This window comes from Candoia aspera, chromosome 6, assembly GCF_035149785.1.
Source record: "Candoia aspera isolate rCanAsp1 chromosome 6, rCanAsp1.hap2, whole genome shotgun sequence".
Lineage (NCBI taxonomy): Eukaryota > Metazoa > Chordata > Lepidosauria > Squamata > Boidae > Candoia > Candoia aspera.
Genome location: NC_086158.1, coordinates 82,890,657 through 82,912,088, shown reverse-complemented (window position 1 = coordinate 82,912,088; position 21,432 = coordinate 82,890,657). Strand labels below are relative to the sequence as shown.

General features: G+C 40.6%; 1 protein-coding gene across 1 annotated transcript; it reads right to left on the bottom strand.

The window, feature by feature from the left end:
- Positions 1-822: 822 nt before the first annotated feature.
- TACR2 (tachykinin receptor 2) lies at positions 823-17,901 on the bottom strand. Its single transcript, XM_063306172.1, is given in 7 exon segments — positions 823-1,217; positions 1,219-1,326; positions 2,716-2,885; positions 2,888-2,917; positions 6,082-6,238; positions 8,349-8,543; positions 17,128-17,901. Coding segments are annotated over 7 exon segments (1,122 nt in total). The 5' UTR covers positions 17,502-17,901; the 3' UTR covers positions 823-1,129.
- Between the last annotated feature and the right edge of the window lie 3,531 nt (positions 17,902-21,432).

Below are 21,432 nucleotides of genomic sequence, written 5' to 3'. Positions count from 1 at the left end.
AGTTTAGTCTTACTTGTGGAGTTTTTGTCTGGGCTCTGAAGCAGGTCTGGACTGGTTATTACTTGGATGGGGGGAAAAATCAGGACTGTAGTAGCACCTTTTCCGACTAACAAACACAAGCTTATGCTTTTTAATGAGTCATTTCCCCTATACCCTTTGCAGGGAGCAGAACTGCAGGTAAGATAGAAGGCCCTGCTAGCTATTATGGGTTGGATTTGATTCCTAGGCTATTATGGTCTTCACAGTCTCTAGTTGAGTCAATCCAGCCAAGATCTTCAGTTTTATTTTCTTATTTAAAGAGGCTCTAACTTGCTAGGACAATTCATGAGGATCAAGATAGTTGGGTGGGAGGATCTTATTAATATGCTGTTCATTAATTCCTCCTCATTCCCAAAGCCCCAAGTTCTTGAGGAAAGGAGAGGAATGATTTTGGTTTCCCATAACTGTACATTCTCCATAATTATTGCAATGTATGCATAGAGGTAATTGTGTAAGTGTAGGCTTTTTCTAAAAGGACAGATTCCTCAGAGGAAATTTGTCTGGATTGAAGTCTTTTAAGCATCAGCATCAGGATGGTGAATGGAATCAAAGAAAATGTTTTTAGAATATGCATTTAGATTACCAGCCAATTTATATCCATTTATTGTCTAGGAATAAACTGAGTGGCCAATAACTTTTGGTCCCCTTAGTTAAAGGCTTGGCATTCCTGAATTGTTTGTTGTAACAACTGGTGAAATTGGAACCAGTTAGATGTAGTTATAATTATTTTTAATGTATACAAATATTAAAATAGTTAAAAATGCAATAAACAACTCAGATTGCTGTTGTTTGATGTACTGAAGTCACTTCCAGTGGAATTGTTATTAATGTGATTATATCAAGAGATTGGCAAATTAGATTATCAAGACATTGGGAAGAAAAATGCACTAACTGCTTGATATAGCGGAGGGATAGAACAGTCAATTCCCTTCATGTAAAAAGAGATTTCAAGAAAGCCACTCAGATTGGCAAATTGCACTGCCACCATAAAAGAATAATTACAAATGTGTTGTGATCTAGTGCAGTATTTTTGTTGCTGCAACAAAGGAACAGGACAATTAAACCGTTATTCAAGCCTTCGGGATAAAAATCATGTCACCAAATACATATTAGTAAATGATATCTTGTCGTGATCAGTTGTGTACATTGCAAGGCTCGTAGGGAAGTTGGGTGCTTGTTCTCAGGATTTTAAGTAAGGGTGGGGGGGAGCTAAGGTTAAGCCAGTCTCTTTCTGTAGCTTTGACGCAGGGGCACCACTGAAAAGCAATCCTGAATCCGGAGCGGAACCTGTCAGGGGCACAAATAATAAAATGCATGTTATCCAACCCAGAGATAGATAGCAGGCATGGCAATTAAACCCCATATCCTTTGAATGTGCTATACTATGGACATAAAGAAGAGTTGGCCATCAATCACATGGTTGGGCCACTAACTAGACTTTTTCAACACCTATCCACTGTCTGTAAGAGATCTAGACCAATTGTCCTAACAGTCAGGAACCATGCTGAGACAAGGAATAGGTCTCTAGTGTTTTATTACTGCTACATTAGACAGAAAATCCTAACAAACTGAAGAAGCGTGGGAAAAACCCAGACAGATAAACCCCAAAAGTCAAGGTGGGTCTGATCTGTGTCTCTTTGAATGGCTGCTTAACTCCTCAGTACTACGCATGCGTTTTCCCCCCTGGATAGGGGCCCCCTCCTGCTCACCATCAGTACTCATGACACCGATTGCATGCTGAATACTTTGAAATCAAGCCGAGATCACAGATCAAGAGTTGGTGGGTGACCTTTTTGGGATGAAAGGCCACACTTGGTCTTGGAATGATATGCTACAAGCCAGAAAGCCCAGGACAAAAACACAGGTGGAATCAAGGCATAACTTCTCCCTAAATTCAAAAACCAAGACACATATTTTCCCCCACACTTAAACTTAGCTCTCTCAAAATTCAGAATGGAGTAAATGTAGAATTTGCTACTACATTTCCATTGCAAATAGGGAGGATGCAGAAATACTGCAGAAACTCACTTCTGGTGCAGATAGAAATATTTCCCAAGCAGAGTGCTAATGAAAGATGGTACATATTCCAGGATTTGAAAGGTTTTAAGTTTTCAATCCTAACCACATGCCCAAGAGAAAGCCTTATAATGGGCAAATGTTACTTTCTGATTAGACATTTCCTCCTGCCTCATCCCTTTTCTGACTGTCTCATCTGGTTACTTAGCCCTTATCGTTCTCCATTATCCAGGCATACCAACAATGGCCGGGTTCACCTATGATAACCAATAACACACACTCCCCCCACCCCACTAAACTCGGCTTAGCACACTGTGAATCCGGCCAGTATGGATTCATGACGTATTTTTATATAGGAATTTTAATAATAATGATAGGAATTAGCTCACCATCTTTTGTTTATCAAACCACAGCTTAGTATGTGTGAGCTAACCTGTACCTTGACTGACCCCTGAGCATTTGCTGTTTTCTAAAATGTAAAGCTGACATTTATATGTAAAAATACAATGTTAAGAAAAAGGGCAAGAGTTATTTGGTGTGAGTGATGGTTTTAAGTCCTAGTTAACATTTATCTGTTTGTACGTTTATACTGTACTGTCCTCTGGTGATAGATCTTTTTATCCACTGAAGCTGTAGCCCCTTAAACTACATAATACTCACCTATGATTAAGAGAACAGTAAATAATAGGGCTGTACATTGCAGAACTCATGGCCAGCAAAAAAACAGCCAGATAAACTTGTTGGATGTACTTCTGCCTGTTGATTTCCTTCCAGATGCTCCCCGAGACAAAGTAGAGATGATAAGGGAACCAGCAAATGGCAAACGTTGCGTGACCACAACTGCGACCATTGCCCTGACAAACTGAAACAACAACAACAAAGCATGGGGATGTTTTATTGCTGTTTCACTCCTTCTTTCTCACTGCATAATTTAATGGTACTGCAAGGAATGGTACAAAAATTCCACATAAGAAACATTCTGAGCTTGGAGCAATCATTTTGAAAGGGCCATGCTTGGAGCACAAGCCCTGGATTCCAGAGTTTTGTCCTGAATTTGGGACAAAATGAGTGTTTTGTTCATAATCTTCCAAGTACTTTGACATCCTGCAATTGACTTGTTTTTAAAAACTTCCTCCAAGCCATGGCTGCTTGGAAAATGCATTAGCCAAAAGAAACAGCAAGACTCCATTCCTGCCATATTCACTGACGTGTAAGTTGAAAAGTTAATGTGGTAGTGAGCAAGGAAGAGAGCAATGTTCCACTGTTTGCTTGGGGATTAAAATTTTTTTTTTTAATGTCATTCCCCTGCCTGCATTTTTATAGGCTGGGTAGCAAGTAGCAGTTAACATGGATTTCCATTCATTTTGGAGGAAGGAAAACCCTCTTTCAAGTTCCCACTGTTCCCTAGGCAGAACTCTTGAAACTTTCATGGGATGCTTTTGGCAGCATCCTCAGGGAGGGGACAAGGGGGGAGGTTCACCGTGTTGCTGCATCCTGGTGTTGTGAACAATTCCCAGCCCTTTTCTATGTGTGTTGCGACATTGCAGACACACCCCAAAGAAATGGAGCTTGCCCCAGAAGGGCACAATCTACATTCCCATGGAGGTAGCAAGAGTCTGCAGATGCCACTGGAGACTCAGCACCGCCTAACAAAACATTTCAAGTGGGGTTGTTTGTCCCAATCTCAGAACAAAGCAACTATTCGTCTTTGATAGAGCAGTCAGCCTTTGACCAGCTTTTATGATTGTTTATTCACCCCGGCAAGCATTCACTACAAACTGATGGCTGCTCAGTAGAAATGGGTTCTCTGTGTGATTCTTATGGCTAATGCAGTGGTCTTTCACCTTCGGAAAGGTAGATAGCCTCTGTTGCTCAAGGGCTTGAACACCTGATGCTACTTGCAATTTATGAATGAGTGGCTTTCAGACACAGATTATGGGTGGAGGATTACAATGAGGATATGATTATCCTTTGTTGCAACTGTTTTATGAGAAGCCCTTACAAATATAGTCTTGTTGTTGCTGGGGTGTTTCACTCTTTCTCTTTCATGATTTCTTTTTTCTAGTTTTTGATTGTTTGTTTTGTTTAATTAAGTAATGGCAAAATAAAATTATTTTTAAAGTCTAGGCTACAAAAATCCAGATTGTGACTGGACAGCAGGAAAGAGGAACAAAGAGTTCTCTGTTTTCCTTTTCCTGTCACGTCTAGTAGTCACCCAGAGTTCTTCAGTCCAGACAGAAGAGGCCATGGGTGGGCCCTTCTTGGTCACTTCATGAGTCCCAAGAAAACAGATCTATCTGCCACCTTGAGTTCTTCACCTTGAAGTTCACTAACCATGGCAGGTTGATGTTATTTTTATCTTCATAGTTAACAGTCACCTGAATTTTCCATTTTAATTTCTGAGTAGGCTCTTATGTTTAACTAGCAAAGTAGTTTTGTCTGCATATCTTAAATTGTTAGTCTGGGGTATAAGCTCTCTGGACCCCAAGGCAAACCTCTCATCTAGGCGGCAAAACTCCAGACCAACAAATGCAGCAACAAGTTAAAGAGTTTTTTGTGTCTCTTTGCAGTCATCTGCAAGGTTGTCTAGATTTTAGCAGTCCATGTAAGGTCTGCCTTTTCTTTCTCCTCTTGTTCCTTCCCAAATTGAAGGAAGAAGAGAAGAGGAAGATTCAGAGAATGGTCAAGAGTAAGCACAATGAGACCAACCTTAAGCTCAAAGGCACCTGAAAACAGATGTTAAGATGTACCAATGTTAGTGTCTATGGCCAGCTGTTTTGCTCCTCCAGCGTAACCTGAGATGTTTATATAAGGTTCTAAAAATCATAAACTGGTTCTAGAAGGAAGACCAACTGACTAGATATCTTGGAGGAGGAGACAACTGCCAGCCAGTTCTTTGTTGACTTTCACTGCCATCACTCCCAATGCTGCAAAGCTGAACATTTCTCCTTTGCACAGGGTATCCAAGAAATGTATATTTTACCCTTACAGCTGCTTTGACCAGCCTGGCGCTTACTAAGTGTAAGAATTTGCTTAGTTAGAAGGTCTCACCTTTGTTAGGTGAGAAGAGCCCATTCAGAATGCCACGTTTGAGAACCTCCAAAATCCTGAAGTTCATGGTGATTATTGTTGTCTTGGAGTTACCAGACCAGCAGGATTGTAATGGGTGACCCAAAACAACAGAGGATTCCCTGGTCTCAAATATGCTGACGCAGTCTTGTTCCCCAGCCTGTGCCCCAGCTCAGTTCCAGACCAACAATCTTACGTAGGCACATAATAGCAGGGAGCCTTTTGTGAAAGCTTTCTCACTGTGCCTGGCTTTGCTGTATAACCTTTTCCTACAGACTGAGCTCTAGGCAAAGCTGGTTCTTCCTGTGTGAAGTGCAAGATAACATGCACAGCATTGATTGGCTGGGCCATTATAATAAACAAGAAATTCTCTCCCAGAGACCAACCTTCTTTGGAGCAGTTTATGTAGCTGCTACACACTGCCAGAATGAATGATTGGAGTTATGCAACTGGTACATGTTATTTGAATCAAGGCATTTTATCCGTGGGTCCTGGTGCCATCAATACCAGAACTACTTTAATATTACTTGATAATGCAGTTATAGGCTGTTTATAAAAATCCCAAAATTGTGCTTACTTTACCCCTGTGAGAACTTGCCATTGAAAAATTATCCTATATCATGCTGTGGCATGTCAGCTATGTAGAATTTGTTTGGTTTCTTTTTAAGGGCTCAGGAGTGCGAGGTTGTGATTGTCATACTGACAAGAAGGGACATCCCCAACTTCTTTGCCACAAACAGATTAATGTCAGCCCAACTCTTACTGCCGTTGGAGCTACTGAAGACAGCAGAGGGCATCAAATGAAATTCAGGCTGCTTCACAAAGATTGTTACTGGAGACGTAATTAATTTATACGCTTCTGGGAATGAATGTGCAATTGTGCAGTGGTACAAGTCCTGTTTATATTATGATTCCAGTTTAAGGCAGCAATATTTTTTTTGGTGAACAATTACTAACCTTTTTCTTGGCCACAATCTTACGCTGATAGTACACCATGTTAGTATGATCTCCAGGAACATTATTATGCCACAGAGTTATTCCTATTGCACTGTATGTGTCAAACACCACAGTGAGAGGCAGCACATAAACCAAGACAATGACAGCTATGTGATACCTAAACAGGAAAAAGGAAGAAGAAGGACAAGAAGAAAAGCTGAGTGAATTATCAGGGATAAATATTTCCCTTCCTTTATTGAGAAAATCCCCTATGATATTGCGGGCAGTCTACATCTACATGATGTAGATGTACATGGTGGTGTGATAAAAGCTCTGCCTGGTTTTTATGTGCGCCTCATTGTAAAAGTCTGTTAAGTTTTGGGACCACCCCATTTTAACCCGTATTGCATAAGGATGCATTTTAAAAGGGCATGGCTTTAATTATGCAGAAGAGTCATTATCCTGACTTTTTTGACCATCCCTGAGGATGCCCCTGCTCCAGAGGGAAACTGGTCAAGCTTTTCTATCAGTAATGGATTCCACAATCTTCTGATCCAATCAAGGGCCATTCAGAAAAGGAACTTCAGCAAGTGAACATGGCCTGTGTCCACCATCTTCACTCTTCCCTGTGTGAGAAATCTCAGAGCAAGATCTGGCACTGAAAGTGATGCTTTAATTACGACATCAGAAAGCGCATGACCATCTTCCTTCAGGGAATTGGGGTAGCTCATTAATGGCAATGACAAACTGCTGAAATCATGATGGCACCATGTGGAATATGTGGAAACAGAGAGAAAAGGAAGTGATGGGATCTCATAAACAAGACTTGGCTGTAGAAAATGTTGTTTTTCTTCCTTTTGGAAGGAGAGGGAATGGAAAAATATTTTAAGACTGCACAATAAAGAGCTTTTGTTATTTGTAGTGCAGGGAAGCATTTCCAGTCTCCTGTTTTCTTTTCATGCATTCTTATCTCTTCCTGTATCTGTCTTAATTTTTTTCCCCTTTGCTCCAGAGAAATTCAGAGTCACAGGGATGTAGAAGAAACATTGTAATGCATCAACCAGACCTTAAGGTGCTTCCATATTTTTTAACTGATAAAATAAGTATTCAGACAAGGCTTGTTTTCATAACTTAAATGTCAGGAATTGGACACAGAAGTTAACTCACTTCTGTAATACAAGGTGGTGTCTTTATTAATGTAGTTTATGTACTTCACTTTCCCATTTCAGCCATCTTTACAACACTGCAGCCAGTAGACCACCATTATTAGCTAGAGAATTCTGGGCTCCATTGGGGCACACATCTGTGTGTGTGTGAGAGAGAGAGAGAGAAAGAGAGAGAGAGGGAGATACATGTGCCATTTTGAAAATGACAAAAACTCAGGGCCAGAACTGTCACCTTGTTTTTTTGGGTCGTCTCCATGGACATCCATGCAAAAACTCTGACTAAATGTTTACTGCTCATGTTTTGAATAGACATGGGGGAGAGGACAGATGCTGGCAACACGTCTTGCTCCCAGCTGTGTTATATATCCTACACGTGCACAGAGGAAGGATTTTCTTCTAGCTGCTGTGAATACCAACAATATTAAAGACAACAAATGTGAGAAGTTCTTGGGAACAAATGGCAGAATCTATTTGACCTTCTCTGAGCTCCAAAGCTTAGCAGGGTTAAATCTGGTGAGAACTTGGATGGGAGTTAGTTAGCTACACTTGTGTTCAGCTCCTGATGATTATTGTGTTTGGTCAACATTTTATATATTGGGACGGTTTTTAAAAAATGTGTACTGTAGTGTTGGTTTGTTGGGGGGGTATTTTTTGATTTTGCTGCGCGCCATCCAGAGTCACTTTCTGTGAAGGTCCTGTGACTTCTCAAAAATATCAGGCATACTCTTCCCCAAAATCTCACTTCTTCTCCTTGCCCTAAAAATGGGATGCAGCTACTTATAAAGCTTAGTTGGATAAAATTTGAGGACTTTGACACCAAATTCTATGTGCTAATCTTTTAGGGCAGCCCTGACCCCAGAATGTCACAATCCAAGGAAGATAATAGCAATTTTTCATCTGTTGAGCAGAACCTGTGGTATTTCTTTCATCTTGTTATCTGTCATCCTGCTCCATAAGTATGAAGATGATACACCTTGAAAAAGGCTATGGACTTTTTCGCTGATGGTTCTGAAAACAGACGTAAGGCAGAACTACCAATGACCCAGCATTCTCATGCCTCCTCTTTCCTTGGATTAGATTTGTCAAAACTATTTCTCACTTCAGTTTACGTGGGGAACTTACATGAGCTGCTGTCTTTGGCCATGATCGTGTGGCCAAGCAACGATACATTTGGCCGTTCCGCTATCAGTGATGACTTGCGCATAAAAGAACTGTGGAAAAGCTAGTCCACAAGCCACCAGCCAGATTACTCCTATGATCACTTTTGTGTTTGCTGCAGAAAGTTTTTGCTTGAAAGGGTAAATGATCGCCATATACCTGAAAGAAACAGGGAAGAATCAGAAGAAAAGAATGTTTCCATTGAACAACTGTGTTAACAAACCCTTCAAATGTTAGTTGAGGCAAATTAATTTTTTCTGTGTTAACTTGTAGAAAATGTCAATCTAGCTTCATGTAAACCCAACAAGTTTTCTACAGTTCATCAGTTCTGATCTATCTTAAGAGCAATATGGCCCTTCCCCAACAGCTTGCCTGGGTAGCGAAAGGATCTGAAAAGTGAAAATGGAAGGGAGGAAGAATGAAAAGGAGATGACAGAGAAAGAATGGGAAGCCACCTTGCCAATCAGCAGCTGCTTCAGCCCTGCTCACCATGAGCTTCCCTAAATGCTAGAAAAAGGATTACTCATCCTCTGGTCCAAAAAAGTTGAATGGGGCCTTCGGTGCATGCAACAAAACTTTTGAGCATCTCTCCCCAACTATTTGAGAAATACATTTCTTAATGTATTTTTTAAAATGTAACCAAGGAACTTTAAGTATGATGTAAATTGCTTGGAGTTGTTTTCTAGGTATACAATCAATTAATTTTTAAAATGTAAAAAAATGAAAGTAAAAATACTGGGGGATGTTGCTGCACCTAGATGGGGTTCTGAGGGCCAGCTAAGATGTATGCCATCTTCAGTGCCCTCTGTGTCGACATATTTCCTCGATTCTAATTTAACTTGTAATTGAAGAAAGGACAGTCCAACTCTCCCACTCCTCTTCCCAGTATATTGCTACCAACAATCTTGGATTGTGCAGATATAAATCTCATTGCAAGGTCCTTAGTAATTTCCCCCCCGCTCCATTCTTTGAGATGAGGCATTACTTTATTCCATCTCTAACCTTTGTGAGACAGAAGGGGAAAACTAAATGGCAATTTGTATAGGACCTCTGAAAAATGTTTTCCTTCCATTTTTCTAATAGGAATAGATAGTGGTGTCACAGTTTACTCTGATTTGTATGCAGCTCTGGAAATGTTATGAGTCATTTTCCTTTTCCCACAAAGGCTGTCCAATCTTATCCCTTGAAGCTGAAAGCCACATGTTGCAAAACTTTCTATCTCACACCTGTCCTCAACCGTCATATCAGATTGCTAATTCATATGTTGCTTGGAGGCCAGTGAACTGTTGTGTACATACTGTAGATGTTATGATTTTAGCGCAGTCATGCTCTGGGGCACTGAAAATATTTCATTTTTGGCAATACTTGTCCTTCCCATTTAATTTTTCTGCATCTGTATAGTTAATCTAGACTTGCAGGAATATGTCTTGTGAAATAAAATTCAGGTTGTACTGGGTTGGGCAATACATATACATATTCATATTCATATACATATACATACAGAATATCTGAAAAATATCATATGATTTGCCTTTTTGGAGAATATTTAACACTTTTTACACTTTCATTTAGCCAAACCCAATACAAATTATATGCTCCCAGTTACTTTTTTATTTTATTTTTTGTTACACAGGCTAAAAGCCCTGGCCTAGGAAGATCTCTAGGTTTTACAGTAGAGCATAAAAGAATATTTAGGGATGACAAGTATTTTTCCTTGCAATGTTCTTCAGCCAGAAAAAAATGCACGAAAAGCAAACATTTAATGGGCGAAGTTTGTCTGATCTCACTATCTGCCTGTCATACACAGAAAAAAAATGGCCGAACCTGATTGCAACAAAATCTGGCTCATGTTTGGAAACTTAGACAAGGAGGATTAATTTAGCTTACCTCTTTTCCTGAAAAAAGGTTTCAACAGCTGTTTGAAAAGCAAAAGTTCAAAAGTGCCAGTCCCACCCCACATCAACACAGGTTGTTTAACTGCTGATTCCTCTCTGACCAAATTGGAAGGAGGGCACCAGCAGCATGTATGTGGGTGTGTTTCAGGTTACTTTCATAAGGTCTGATTGCTCAAGTGATCAGTATCAGCAAAGACCAAAGAAAAATTAATTAAAAGTGATTCATAGATGGTATAATATCCCTATACAAGTAAACTTACCGGGAAAGGCCCATATAAATGTTGGAAGTGTGGTGAAGCGGAGGGCACCTCTATGAATAAAGGTAGTCCTCGCTTAACGTCCATTCATTCAGCGACCGTTCGAAGTTACGATGGTGCTGAAAAAATGGACGTATGACCAGTTCTCAAACTTACGACCATTGCAGTGCCCCCATGGTCATGTGATAAAAGTTTGGGCTTGCCTGCATTTACGACTGCCCCCTGCTGCCGCTGCCACCCCCACCCCTGGGGCTTTATGCCATGGTGCTGGGGTGGCTGACAGTGGCGCAGGGCTAAAGGTGGCACTCTTTGCCAGTGGTGGTGGCACCAGCAGTGCCAGGGCTGAAGTAGAAGCCTGGGTGGTGGCGGCAGGCTGAGACTGCTGAAGGCCCCAGGCCTGTACAGCCCCAGTGCTGCTGGTGCTGTCACTGCTGCCAAGGAGTGCTTCTGTGCAGGGCAGCCAAAAGGGCAGAGATGGGGGGCAGATAGGCAGGTGGGGGGAGTTGAAGAGGAGGCAGTCCCTTACCTTGGAAGAACTGTGGCTCGGGGCTGGGATGGACCAAGCCGCGAAATGGCTTGGATTTGGGTGGGTCCTTGCCTAATGACTGCATGGGATTCATTCAACAACAGCGACAGGAACTGCCAGAACTGCTGTCGCTAAGCAAGGCGATCATGTAATGTCTCACTTAACAACCATATCACTTAGTGATGGAGTCCCTAATTGCTGGTCCCAATAGTGGTTTTTAAGTGAGGACTACCTGTACAGGTTGTCAGGCAGTCCTCGTTCAGCAACCACGATTGGGAATGGCAACTAGGTTGTTAAGTGAAACAGCCACTAAGTGAAACCGCGACTGTGCGTATGATCTTACTTCAGCTTTCCTTTGCTTTATGGACCTGTGAAGGTCGTAAATTGAGGACTGGTCATAAAGTTACTTTTTCATCACTGTCGTTAACTTGAATTGTTGCTAAACGAGGCAGTCACTAAACAAGGACTACCTGTATATGGTGGTTCTGTGAGGTTGTAGAAAGATTCTGCTCAGAAGTGAGAGAGATAAATAGCATGGATATAGGCAAATTTAGTTATGGCCCCAAGATGGATTTAGTGTTGTCATTTAGTGAGGCAACTAATGAACTAAAAATTAGATAACTGCTCAATTCATGATGGTGGAGGCAAGATGGTGCTGTAGCACACTATTGGAAAAAACCAGAGGCTCCATTACTAGAGCTCTGGTATGAAAAAGTATGGAAAATTGCTGTAATTGAAAATTGACGTACGAAAGATGGAGGGTGTTGGGAGACATCAAAAAGTTTCTTTTGACTCAGTTTGGGGAAAAGTACCCCTTTTTCCAGTACATAATAAGGCAAATTCTCTTTTTTTACCCCAGTACTTTAAAAAGTTACTATTGCAATCTTGCCTTGATTTTAGACCTTTTTAATACATTTGTTGATTTTTAAATTAATGAAGGTTTTTTTTAAAAAGTTATGTTTGCTAAGACAAAGCAAAGCAGCTGAAGAATGCATAGGGAAGGTTCTATGCACCTTTGCTCAGGACTCAGGGCTAGTACCTTTTTATATCAAATTGTACTATGATAAAGCAGCTCCTTCTGGGAGACTTGGGGAAATTTTTTCATGAGGGTTTAATTTTGTTATATTTGGCTTCTTTGCAATTTACAGGATAGAGCTGATTCAGAAAAAGCTGGTCTTGTCAGTTCCAAAGCTTTGTTCTAAGTAAAGGAAGTTTCTGAACAAGTTGAACAACCATCATTCCAGAGAGCAGATGCTGCAACAGAGAAGGTGCACTTCCTGCGTCCTGATAGATGACAGGGTTTAATTGAAGGAACCCAGATTGCACCACCCTGTCAGCTTGAATTAGCCAGGCAGATAATATGGGAGACAGTTGATCTCTTAAGTAACCAGGCCCTGTGCCATGTAGGGCTTTATAGGTGATAACCGGCACCTTGAATTGCATTCAGAAGCAAACTGGCAGCCAGTGCAGCTCACAGAGCAGAGGAGTCATATGGGCATACAAGCATGTCTATAATTGCCTCCGCTGCTGCATTATAGACCCATTGAAGCTTCCAAGTGGTCTTCAAGGGCACTTCAATGAACAGCGTGTTGCAATAGTTGAGCCATGAAGCAAGTAAGGCGTGAGCGACTGTCTGCAGGGCCTCCTCACCAAGAAAGGCTGCAACTGGCATATCAGATGTTAAATCATCATCGTCATCATCATCATCGTCATCATCATCATCATCATGTTTATTACAGCCCTAAGGTCAGACACAATAAAACTAGACAACAGCAATAATCTTACATTAATACATATATATATAAAAACAAAAGCAATTAATATACTAGGATCCAAAATTAATTAAGAATGAAAATACTAAAATGAATTGAAATAAAATACTATGTTAAGAAATTCAAAATCTAAGTGATGGTGTGGTGTTATTATGCAGATGGTAGCACAGGGGCAACCTGGGAGGATATTTTGGGTCCTTGTTCAAAAGAAGTAGCATTAGATAGAAGTCACTCTCCCTGTTTGGAAATTTCTTCAATAATGGATATATAAGGATCTGTCTAGAATCCTTATATAGGGAACAATATAATAACATATGGCTTAGGGTTTCTATTGAGCCGTCACCACACGGACATAACTGAAGGTGCATAGCGGTACCCTTAAAACAACCAAAAAGGACTGCTGAGGGCAGTGCGTCCAGCCAGGCTAAAGTGAAAGCTTTATGAAATTTAAAAATTGTGATAGATGGTAAATAAGAAGCTGGAACGAACCCTTCCGTGTAGCACCTTACTTAAATTTGTTTGGAGATCTATATCCCAGATTCGTTGTTTCAGGCCAGTTGTAGCATTATCAAATCCTAATGAGCACAGACTTGCCATAGAGTAGCCCAACAATTTAATTTTGCCTAAGCCTTTTTTTGGCCAAGATGACTTAAAATGATTAATGAGGCTAAACCTATAGGCAACATAATTAACTTTAGCCAGAAGTTAAGAAGAAGGAACCACGTTAAATAAAAAAGGCAAAAGCATTAAGTTGTGAGGCATCCGACAAATAAGGGGACCTTGGGCTCACCATCTCCCAATTTGCAAACATTTGCAGGATCTTTCCAAGGTCTATTTCCAAGTGCTCCTCCCTTCCTGAAGAGTGGTCTATTAGAAGTCCAATCAGTTCCTGTTTCCCTGGCTCTCTGCTTTTCGTTAGCTTTACAGCTCTTAGCTTTTCTAGAGAGTTAATTCACTGAACTGGGCGACATTCCATCTTCAAGGAGGATAATCTTACTTCTGTCCCCCTCTCATTTTTAAAGATTAGCTGTAAAAAAAATCTAGATCAAAGGTTATGCACTCTGCTTCTCCCATCATCTCCCTCTGATTGCAAATGTCTTTACAGCAGACCAATAATTGGAAGGAGGGGTTTGGGGACAGGGGTTGTAAATCACTAGCATTTATTGATGTTTTGTGAACTTTCTTTGCAAGTAGCAAGCTGTCTATTTATTTGTTTATTTGTTTGTTTGTTTGTTTATTTATCTATCAATCAAATTTATCACCGCCCATCTCCCCCCAAGGAGGGACTCTGGGTGGTTTACAATAAAACACAGTTAAAACAATGCAATATAAAACTATAGAATAAATATAATACATAATAAAATATAAATATGATGGAAACCAGATGGTTAAAAATTCTCTATAAACCTGCATCGATCTATGCAGTCTGTGCAGGAATACGTTTTCAGCTTGCCAAAGCAGCAGAGAGAAATATCTGTGAAAGGCAAGGAATTGACTGGTGGGTTTTGAAGTTTGCTTTCATTTTCCCACTGGCTCAATCAAAACAAAATGAGACGCAGCTCAGTGATGGAGCAGAGAGATTATACCCAAAGTGTTGGCCTTTTTAATCTGTTACAGTCAGAGCTGGGTAGTGCTTGATGTCTGTGCAGAAAAGGTCAGAGGTACTTCTGCTTACGGCTTATCCTTTCTCCCCCCCTCCCCCAGCAGCTCTTTATTTACCCAGCCCACCACAGCTGGTGTGAACATTTTCCATCATCCTGGGCACCATCTTTGAGTGCAGTGAGAGACTGCAAATGAAGCAGTATCTTTCATTGGTGAATCTTCTACGGAAGCAGAATCTTCCATACAGCCTACACATATGACATTCAATCTAAAAAAGTAAGCCAGAGGGGGGGAACCTGTTCTTCTCCAGATGTTTCTGAAGTACAACTTCCTGCAAACTCAACCAACATGGCCACTTTTCCTTCTTCGTATATGAGGATTTCTTAGAGCAGAGTTTTGAAATTATTATTCTTCTTGGAAGAAGAAATGAGGAACAATGTATTACTGGAGGCTTGTTTCAGATCTGATTACATTTACTATCCCTGTGGCCAGGAGCAAAGAAATCTTTAGTGAATACTAGACCCTCTTTTCCAAATGGTGAGACAGTTCAACAGCAGTTTTCCTGGAAGGACTGAAGCCATTGTTCTACTCCTCCATGTCAAATGACTTGTTAATTTGTCTTGCTGCACAGTGCCTGCTCTTTTGGAAGAGCAGTAGACGGTTTTTAGGAAAACAATCAAACAAGAGAAAGCTTTGATGGGTCTGTGCACATGCATGTGTGAGTGCCATCAACTCCTTCCCCACCACATCTGCTAGGCATCAGGAGAGGGCTGCAGATAACATCAACCTCAAGATTTGCCTTTCCCTCTCTCTGACCCAGCTTCCAGCACCCAGTGAAAGCGCCCAGGGAATTGACTCAAGTGAGAGACATAACAGCAGCATCTTCTCTTTCCCAAATTGCATTTCAGTTCAACATGGGAAACCAGGTGCAGAGCCCCTGAACCACAGAACACTTTAAAAAACAAACGAATCCTTCTGCTCCTACCCTAAGGTATTACTTTGACATCTCTTTTAATGTTACAGGGGTACCTTTAAATACAGCACTATTCTGAACAGCTGTATTCCATTGTATCACTAAACCTGTGTCAGAAATGGTTAGGGTTAGAGTTGAAGCAACCCTATGAACGATTCAAACAAAACCAGAGCAGTGTTTGACAAATGGCCAAAGCCATTTTGCTAGCTATTGTCAAACCTTGTCTCCATCCCAGCTCCATAGAGCAGCATTTTTCAACCCTGGCAACTTTAAGATGGGTGGACTTCAACTCCCAGAATTCCCCAGCCAGCAAACACTGCCATAGAGGAACTGGGGGATGTTTTTCCCACCCTGTGGTGATCTTTGGTTGGAAGGCAAATGAAACCAAGGTAATCCACAATGGCTTTCTTTAACTTGTTCTGCAATAAAATGTTAAGGATAGCCCAGCCCTACTCCCTGGCATCGCAACTGAGGCAGAATATACCTAAGCATTGAGGGCTGTGAAATTTATGCCTGCATGCTTTTATGCCAGCTCAAGGACATTAACTGGAAGGTGAGGAAGATCTCTCAGTTTCTTCTAGAGGCCTGAACTAATCTGCTAATTTCCTTCTGCTGACTCATTAAGACAGAGATCTGATGTCTGTTCTGTTTTCTACACAAGCATCTTTGGGGAGGGTCAAAAAAGTCAAGATGGTGGCCTCCAACTCCCCACCCCTTTTTATGGTAGCTGCCCATGCAATGCATGCAAAAAAGGAGCAGGGCTTTGATCTCACTGTCTTGGCTGCCATCTTGATTTCTTGGCTTTCCCACGCCCCGTGGACAGCCCTGCACACAAGCATATGGCTTGTTTTAGTTGGAGCATTTGGTACCTGAGAAATGTTAGCACGTATGTCTTTCTTTATAAAAGCAAGATGCTAGCCAAGGACAGAACAGGAGAAACATCAGGAGTCTTACAGTGTCTTCAAGTACAAACAAAAGTTAGTACTCAAAGTTCGTAGAGTACTAACAAAGACTAATAGACCTATTGCAGAAGGCTAATAAAGATAACCCTCTGGAAACTTGGAAAACATTTGACTAATGTTTAGTGAAATACCAGAAAGGGCTGAAGTGTTTCCAGCAGTGGTGAGGCAGGTCACCATTCCCTTGGAGTCCTAACCAGCAGAATCTGAACAAACGATGTAAAGCTGGCAAGCACGTTTTTGTAAGACTGTCACCGAAATTGGATCTTACAAAACAAAACAGTACAGAATGTACATAGCAGTCGATACGGGATGCCCCCATACAATTTAGGATTAGATTAAGTTAGCTACATGCACATCTACAAGTAGTAAATATTTTTCAGTTCCATGGGATTTATGACCAGTAAATGTGCACAACAGTCTAGAACAGTGTTTTTCAAGCTTGGGAACTTTAAGATGGGTGGACTTCAACTCCCAGAATTCTCCAGCCAGCATGGCTGGCTGGAGAATTTTGGGAGTTGAAGTCCACTCATCTTAAAGTGGGTGGACTTAAAACTTCTTAAACACATCTTAAAACTTTACATTATTCCCACTCAACACTTCTGAATACACGTGCTTTACAGTGTTAGTTTTCATATTCTAAGAACTATTCTACAGTTATATATCTAACACCTTTATATACAACTAAGCACCCAGCAGCAGATTTATACTTATTTTTTTTTATTCCAACAGAAAACTTTTCATCATTGCTTTTCTTACCTCTCCGCAGCAACAGCAGTCATAGAATAAATGCTGACAAACATTGCAGTAATGGGAACAAAATTAAGAAAGCGGCAGAATCCCTCGCCAAAATACCAGACATTATGAGAGGCACAAATGAAATTGAAAACTGTGTTTAAAGCGCTCATGAGCAGATCGGAAAGAGCCAAGTTCACAATAAAATAGTTGGCGACTGTTCTCATTCGTTGATGCGACAGGATAATCCAAATGACGGTGCCATTGCCCACAATGGATGCCGTGATTCTAAATAAGTAGGTGATGGCCCAGAGTGCAATTTGCCAGCCAGGCTGAGAAAATGCAATCACCGCAGTCTGGTTAACATCATCTTCAAAAAATGCGATCCTTGGAAGCATTGTTAATGTTTGAGAAGGAAACTGTTGTCATGTCTTTCTTCTGCTAAAAACAAAAACAAAAACCCTGGCTGCAATCGACTCAACTTGGAGATCTCAGTCTTATCAGTAGAATTATGAGTTCACCATAATTTTGGAGATTGAATCTAGAGGCATTTGATTCATCACACACTGACATTCAAAGATGCAAATGAATGAGAAGTGATTGCTGCTCTTTTATATTCATATCACCACAATTTGTGATGAGAAGAATCTTCTTAAAAATCTGTGTGTGTGTGTGTGTGTGTGTGAGAGAGAGAGAGAGAGAGAGAGAAATTAAAGAAGATACTGATAATGCAGCATGGAGTTGGTAGACTTCAGTTTGTTCTTCCTTTCCAATTCAGAACATTACGGAAGTGGCCAAATGGGGGGAAAAAAATCTACACAGGCTTAGGTAAAGTAAAGGTTTCCCTTGACGTAAAGTCCAGTCATGTCCGACTCTAGGGGGCGGTGCTCATCTCCGTTTCTAAGCCGTTAGAGCCGGCGTCCGTAGACCCGTCCGTGGTCATGTGGCCGGCATGACGACACGGAACGCTGTTACCTTCCCGCCGAAGCGGTACCTATTGATCTACTCACATTTGCATGTTTTCAAACTGCTAGGTGAGCAGGAGCTGGGACTAGCAACGGGAGCTCACCCGATATCAAAAAGAGGTGGGGAGACAAGAGTTTACAAAGTTAACTATGCATCAAATCAGATTTCAGGAAGCAGGTTTCTCGTTTCCTTCCAAAGCTGTTGCATTAATTAATCTCTGTGACTCTCCCCTCCAGTTATGTGAGTAGCCTCACAGATTTTACCCTACAAGGACCAAGATCTTTATTCCTTGGATAACTACATATCACTTTTTGACTCCAGTGGGAGTTTCAAGAAGCAGAACTTGGCCTGTAGAACACCATAAATATTGCCAGAAGAGCTGGAGAACAGCTCCAAAGCCATGATACAGAAGACAGGAAAATTATTTAGGAGTCAGAGGGAAATCCATTTCGTGTTTCAAAAAATCTGCCTACCGACTGCTCTGTGAGCCTCTCCAAACATTTTTAGGTAACCCCAGGCAATGCCTATTGTGACCAGGATCTGAATTCCCATAGGACATGCTGTCCTGGAGTTTATTTCCTAACAGTGGCCACATCTGTACCCCCAAACTCAAGGGGGTCTTCAGAGTGTTATTCCAAGACTGAGAGACAGCTAAGGAAAAACATTTTGCCTCTCCCCACAATATGTATGAACACTTTTCTGCCCGTGGGTGGGAATTTGTGAAATGGTATTTTACAAGTGCCACATGTTTCTCACCCATTTTCTATGGGTGTCATGACATCACTTGCATCCCCCAGAGTGGGGAGCTTGCGACATGAGGCTACAACCCTTCGCTCATCATTCCAGCAAAGGCAGTGACAGCCTGTGGGTGCCAGTATTTGTCTACTACTTTATAGGCCCATATAGTCAAAATCCATTTTTAAAGTTCCATTGTTATTTCTTTAATTTTAAATTGTACAATTTACATTTTAAATTGGGCAATTTCTTGTATATTTATGTCTTCAATGAAATTTCTTGAACTAGTCCACTCTCCACATGCAACATCGCCTTGAAAACATATTGAAGACTTCTGATTGACTTCTGATTATTCAAGCAGGTGGAGATATTTTTGTAGAACAGAAAAGCCCTTGATCAAATAATATGATGAATCCCCTATTACAAAATAGTCAGAATTTATGCAAACATAATTTCAAGAATGCTGTGCTCAGTTTCTAAAATGTATTTGGAATCTACAACTACTGTAAAGTTAAAGACAAATACTTTTACATCAAACAATGCCACAAATATACCAGTTATGAGGTACAAGTTAAAATCAAGCAGCCCAACCTTCAATAAATACCTTATCAACTCCAATTTCCCCATGTGCTTCCTATCATTAATTTTTTAATGTATGATCAAATCAATAAATCAACCTCTGAAAGTTACTAGTTTACAAAGAAGTTAGAAGACTATGTTCACACAAAATACTCAACCAGGTCAGTTAATAACTGCATTCACACATTAAGTCTGGTTAGTTTAAAATTTGGTTAGTTTTTTGTGGCTTAGTATCCTGTAAGACATTTGAGTCATTTTCTGGTCCAATGTATAGTGCAAATCCAGAAAAACTGGTTAAATCAGTATCCAAGTTCTGTGAACACAACCAAAGCTTGCATTGCCTAGTGATTGTGGAGAAAGCTCGCAATACAGAAGCACACACTCCCATTATCCTAGGGGTTTAACAATAACTAAACAAAAGCAAAAACAAGCAAGCAAACAAAACTTCCAGGAAGGCTACAGGAGGAAGGACAAAATGATGAGTCCCTTCTATTCCAGTCTGCACACTTAGTACCTATATGGATGGCACCGTTGCCTTTGGGTGTACATTGTTATCTATCATGCTGCATTTGATTTAAGTTTTGCCCTTATGCTGCTATTACCCCAAATGCTTAGTGTTATAGGCTGGGTTTGATTCATATGAATGAATAGAATTGTTCCATCAATATATACAAAAGTCTTGTATATAGTATGAAAGTTTTATCTTTCCATGTAAATTATGTCTGAGGAAATGAGCTAAAAAAATATCCTGTATCTTGAGGTTTCCCAGCTTCAATTTCAATTCCCTTGAAACCTTGGATAGATTTCAAATTCATCTGAAGACTTTAAAGAACTGTTCTTTTAGAATCAATTCATGTAAACCAGTCCATAAACAAATTTGAAAATGCACTTAAATTTTAATCTCTAAAGTTTCACATGAAATTTTTTTAGCAACTTTTGAGATTTTTCTCACAGACTCAACTCTTGCACAGCTGCACGAAGGAACGGAAAAGACCAACATTGTTGGATATTCTGTATGTGACAGAAGAAAGTACTTCGTTATATCCAAAATAGAATGGATTTGACATTTAATATCTTACTTAATGGAAAACTTCCGGTGGGGACATGGCGGACTGAACAGCTGTGCCTGTGGGCTCAGCAGGCAGAACTGACAACATGGCAGGTTTTTTGGATTCAGGCAGGTTTTTCTTGAAGCCCAGGAGTGTTTTTCCGGATAAGGAAAACACATGGAATCAACCCATCTGTCCTCCGGATGGCTGCTTGCAGCCAGAAGATCACAAACAGCATTGGTGCTCAACTAGTAAGAGCAGCCAGGAGGCTGGGATGTCACCATTTCCAAGCCACACTGTAGCTTTAAAGGGACACTAAAACCAGCCACCCCATTTCTAAATCACCCAATTGATATTTCTTTTAACTATGCGCACCCTAAGAGAGGCTTTCTACAGCAAGGAGAAAAGGGTACTTTTGGTGCTTATTGTTATTTTTGTGATTAATATTTATTTATTTATTTTCTCTAGCACCCATCTCATAGACGACTCTTTAAAAAAAATCTTTTTAAGTTTTGGACTTTGTTTTCCATCCAAATATTAAGGAAGATTGAGTGCAAATAATTGTCTCCCTGTTATTATTTTTGTACTAAATTTGAAGATATTAGCATTTTCCTACATGTTGAATCAGCTGTTTTGAACTTTCAGTTTTCTGCCTCTACTTTTCCTGAGGAATTGTCTGTTAGCTCACTTTCACTTGTGTAAACACATTCCAGAATTTAAATTTCCAGGTTAAGCTCCTGGGGGTGCCATAATCTACTGCTTGAGACATGGAGGAGTTTAAGCAGACTTTCTCTGACTTCCACCAAGATTTTAAACAGATTCTGTCTGATTCCCGTCAAGTTTTTATGGAAGGCACAGGACATTGTGGAAAATATGAGGTCTAAAATGTGTCATCTGGTTGGGGATGTTGTGGAGGAAACTGAGGAATTTAATAGCGACAGAAATGTCTCTTCTAAGGGTGAGATTGGGGCTTCTGTTGAAATGCTGGATGAAGATCGGA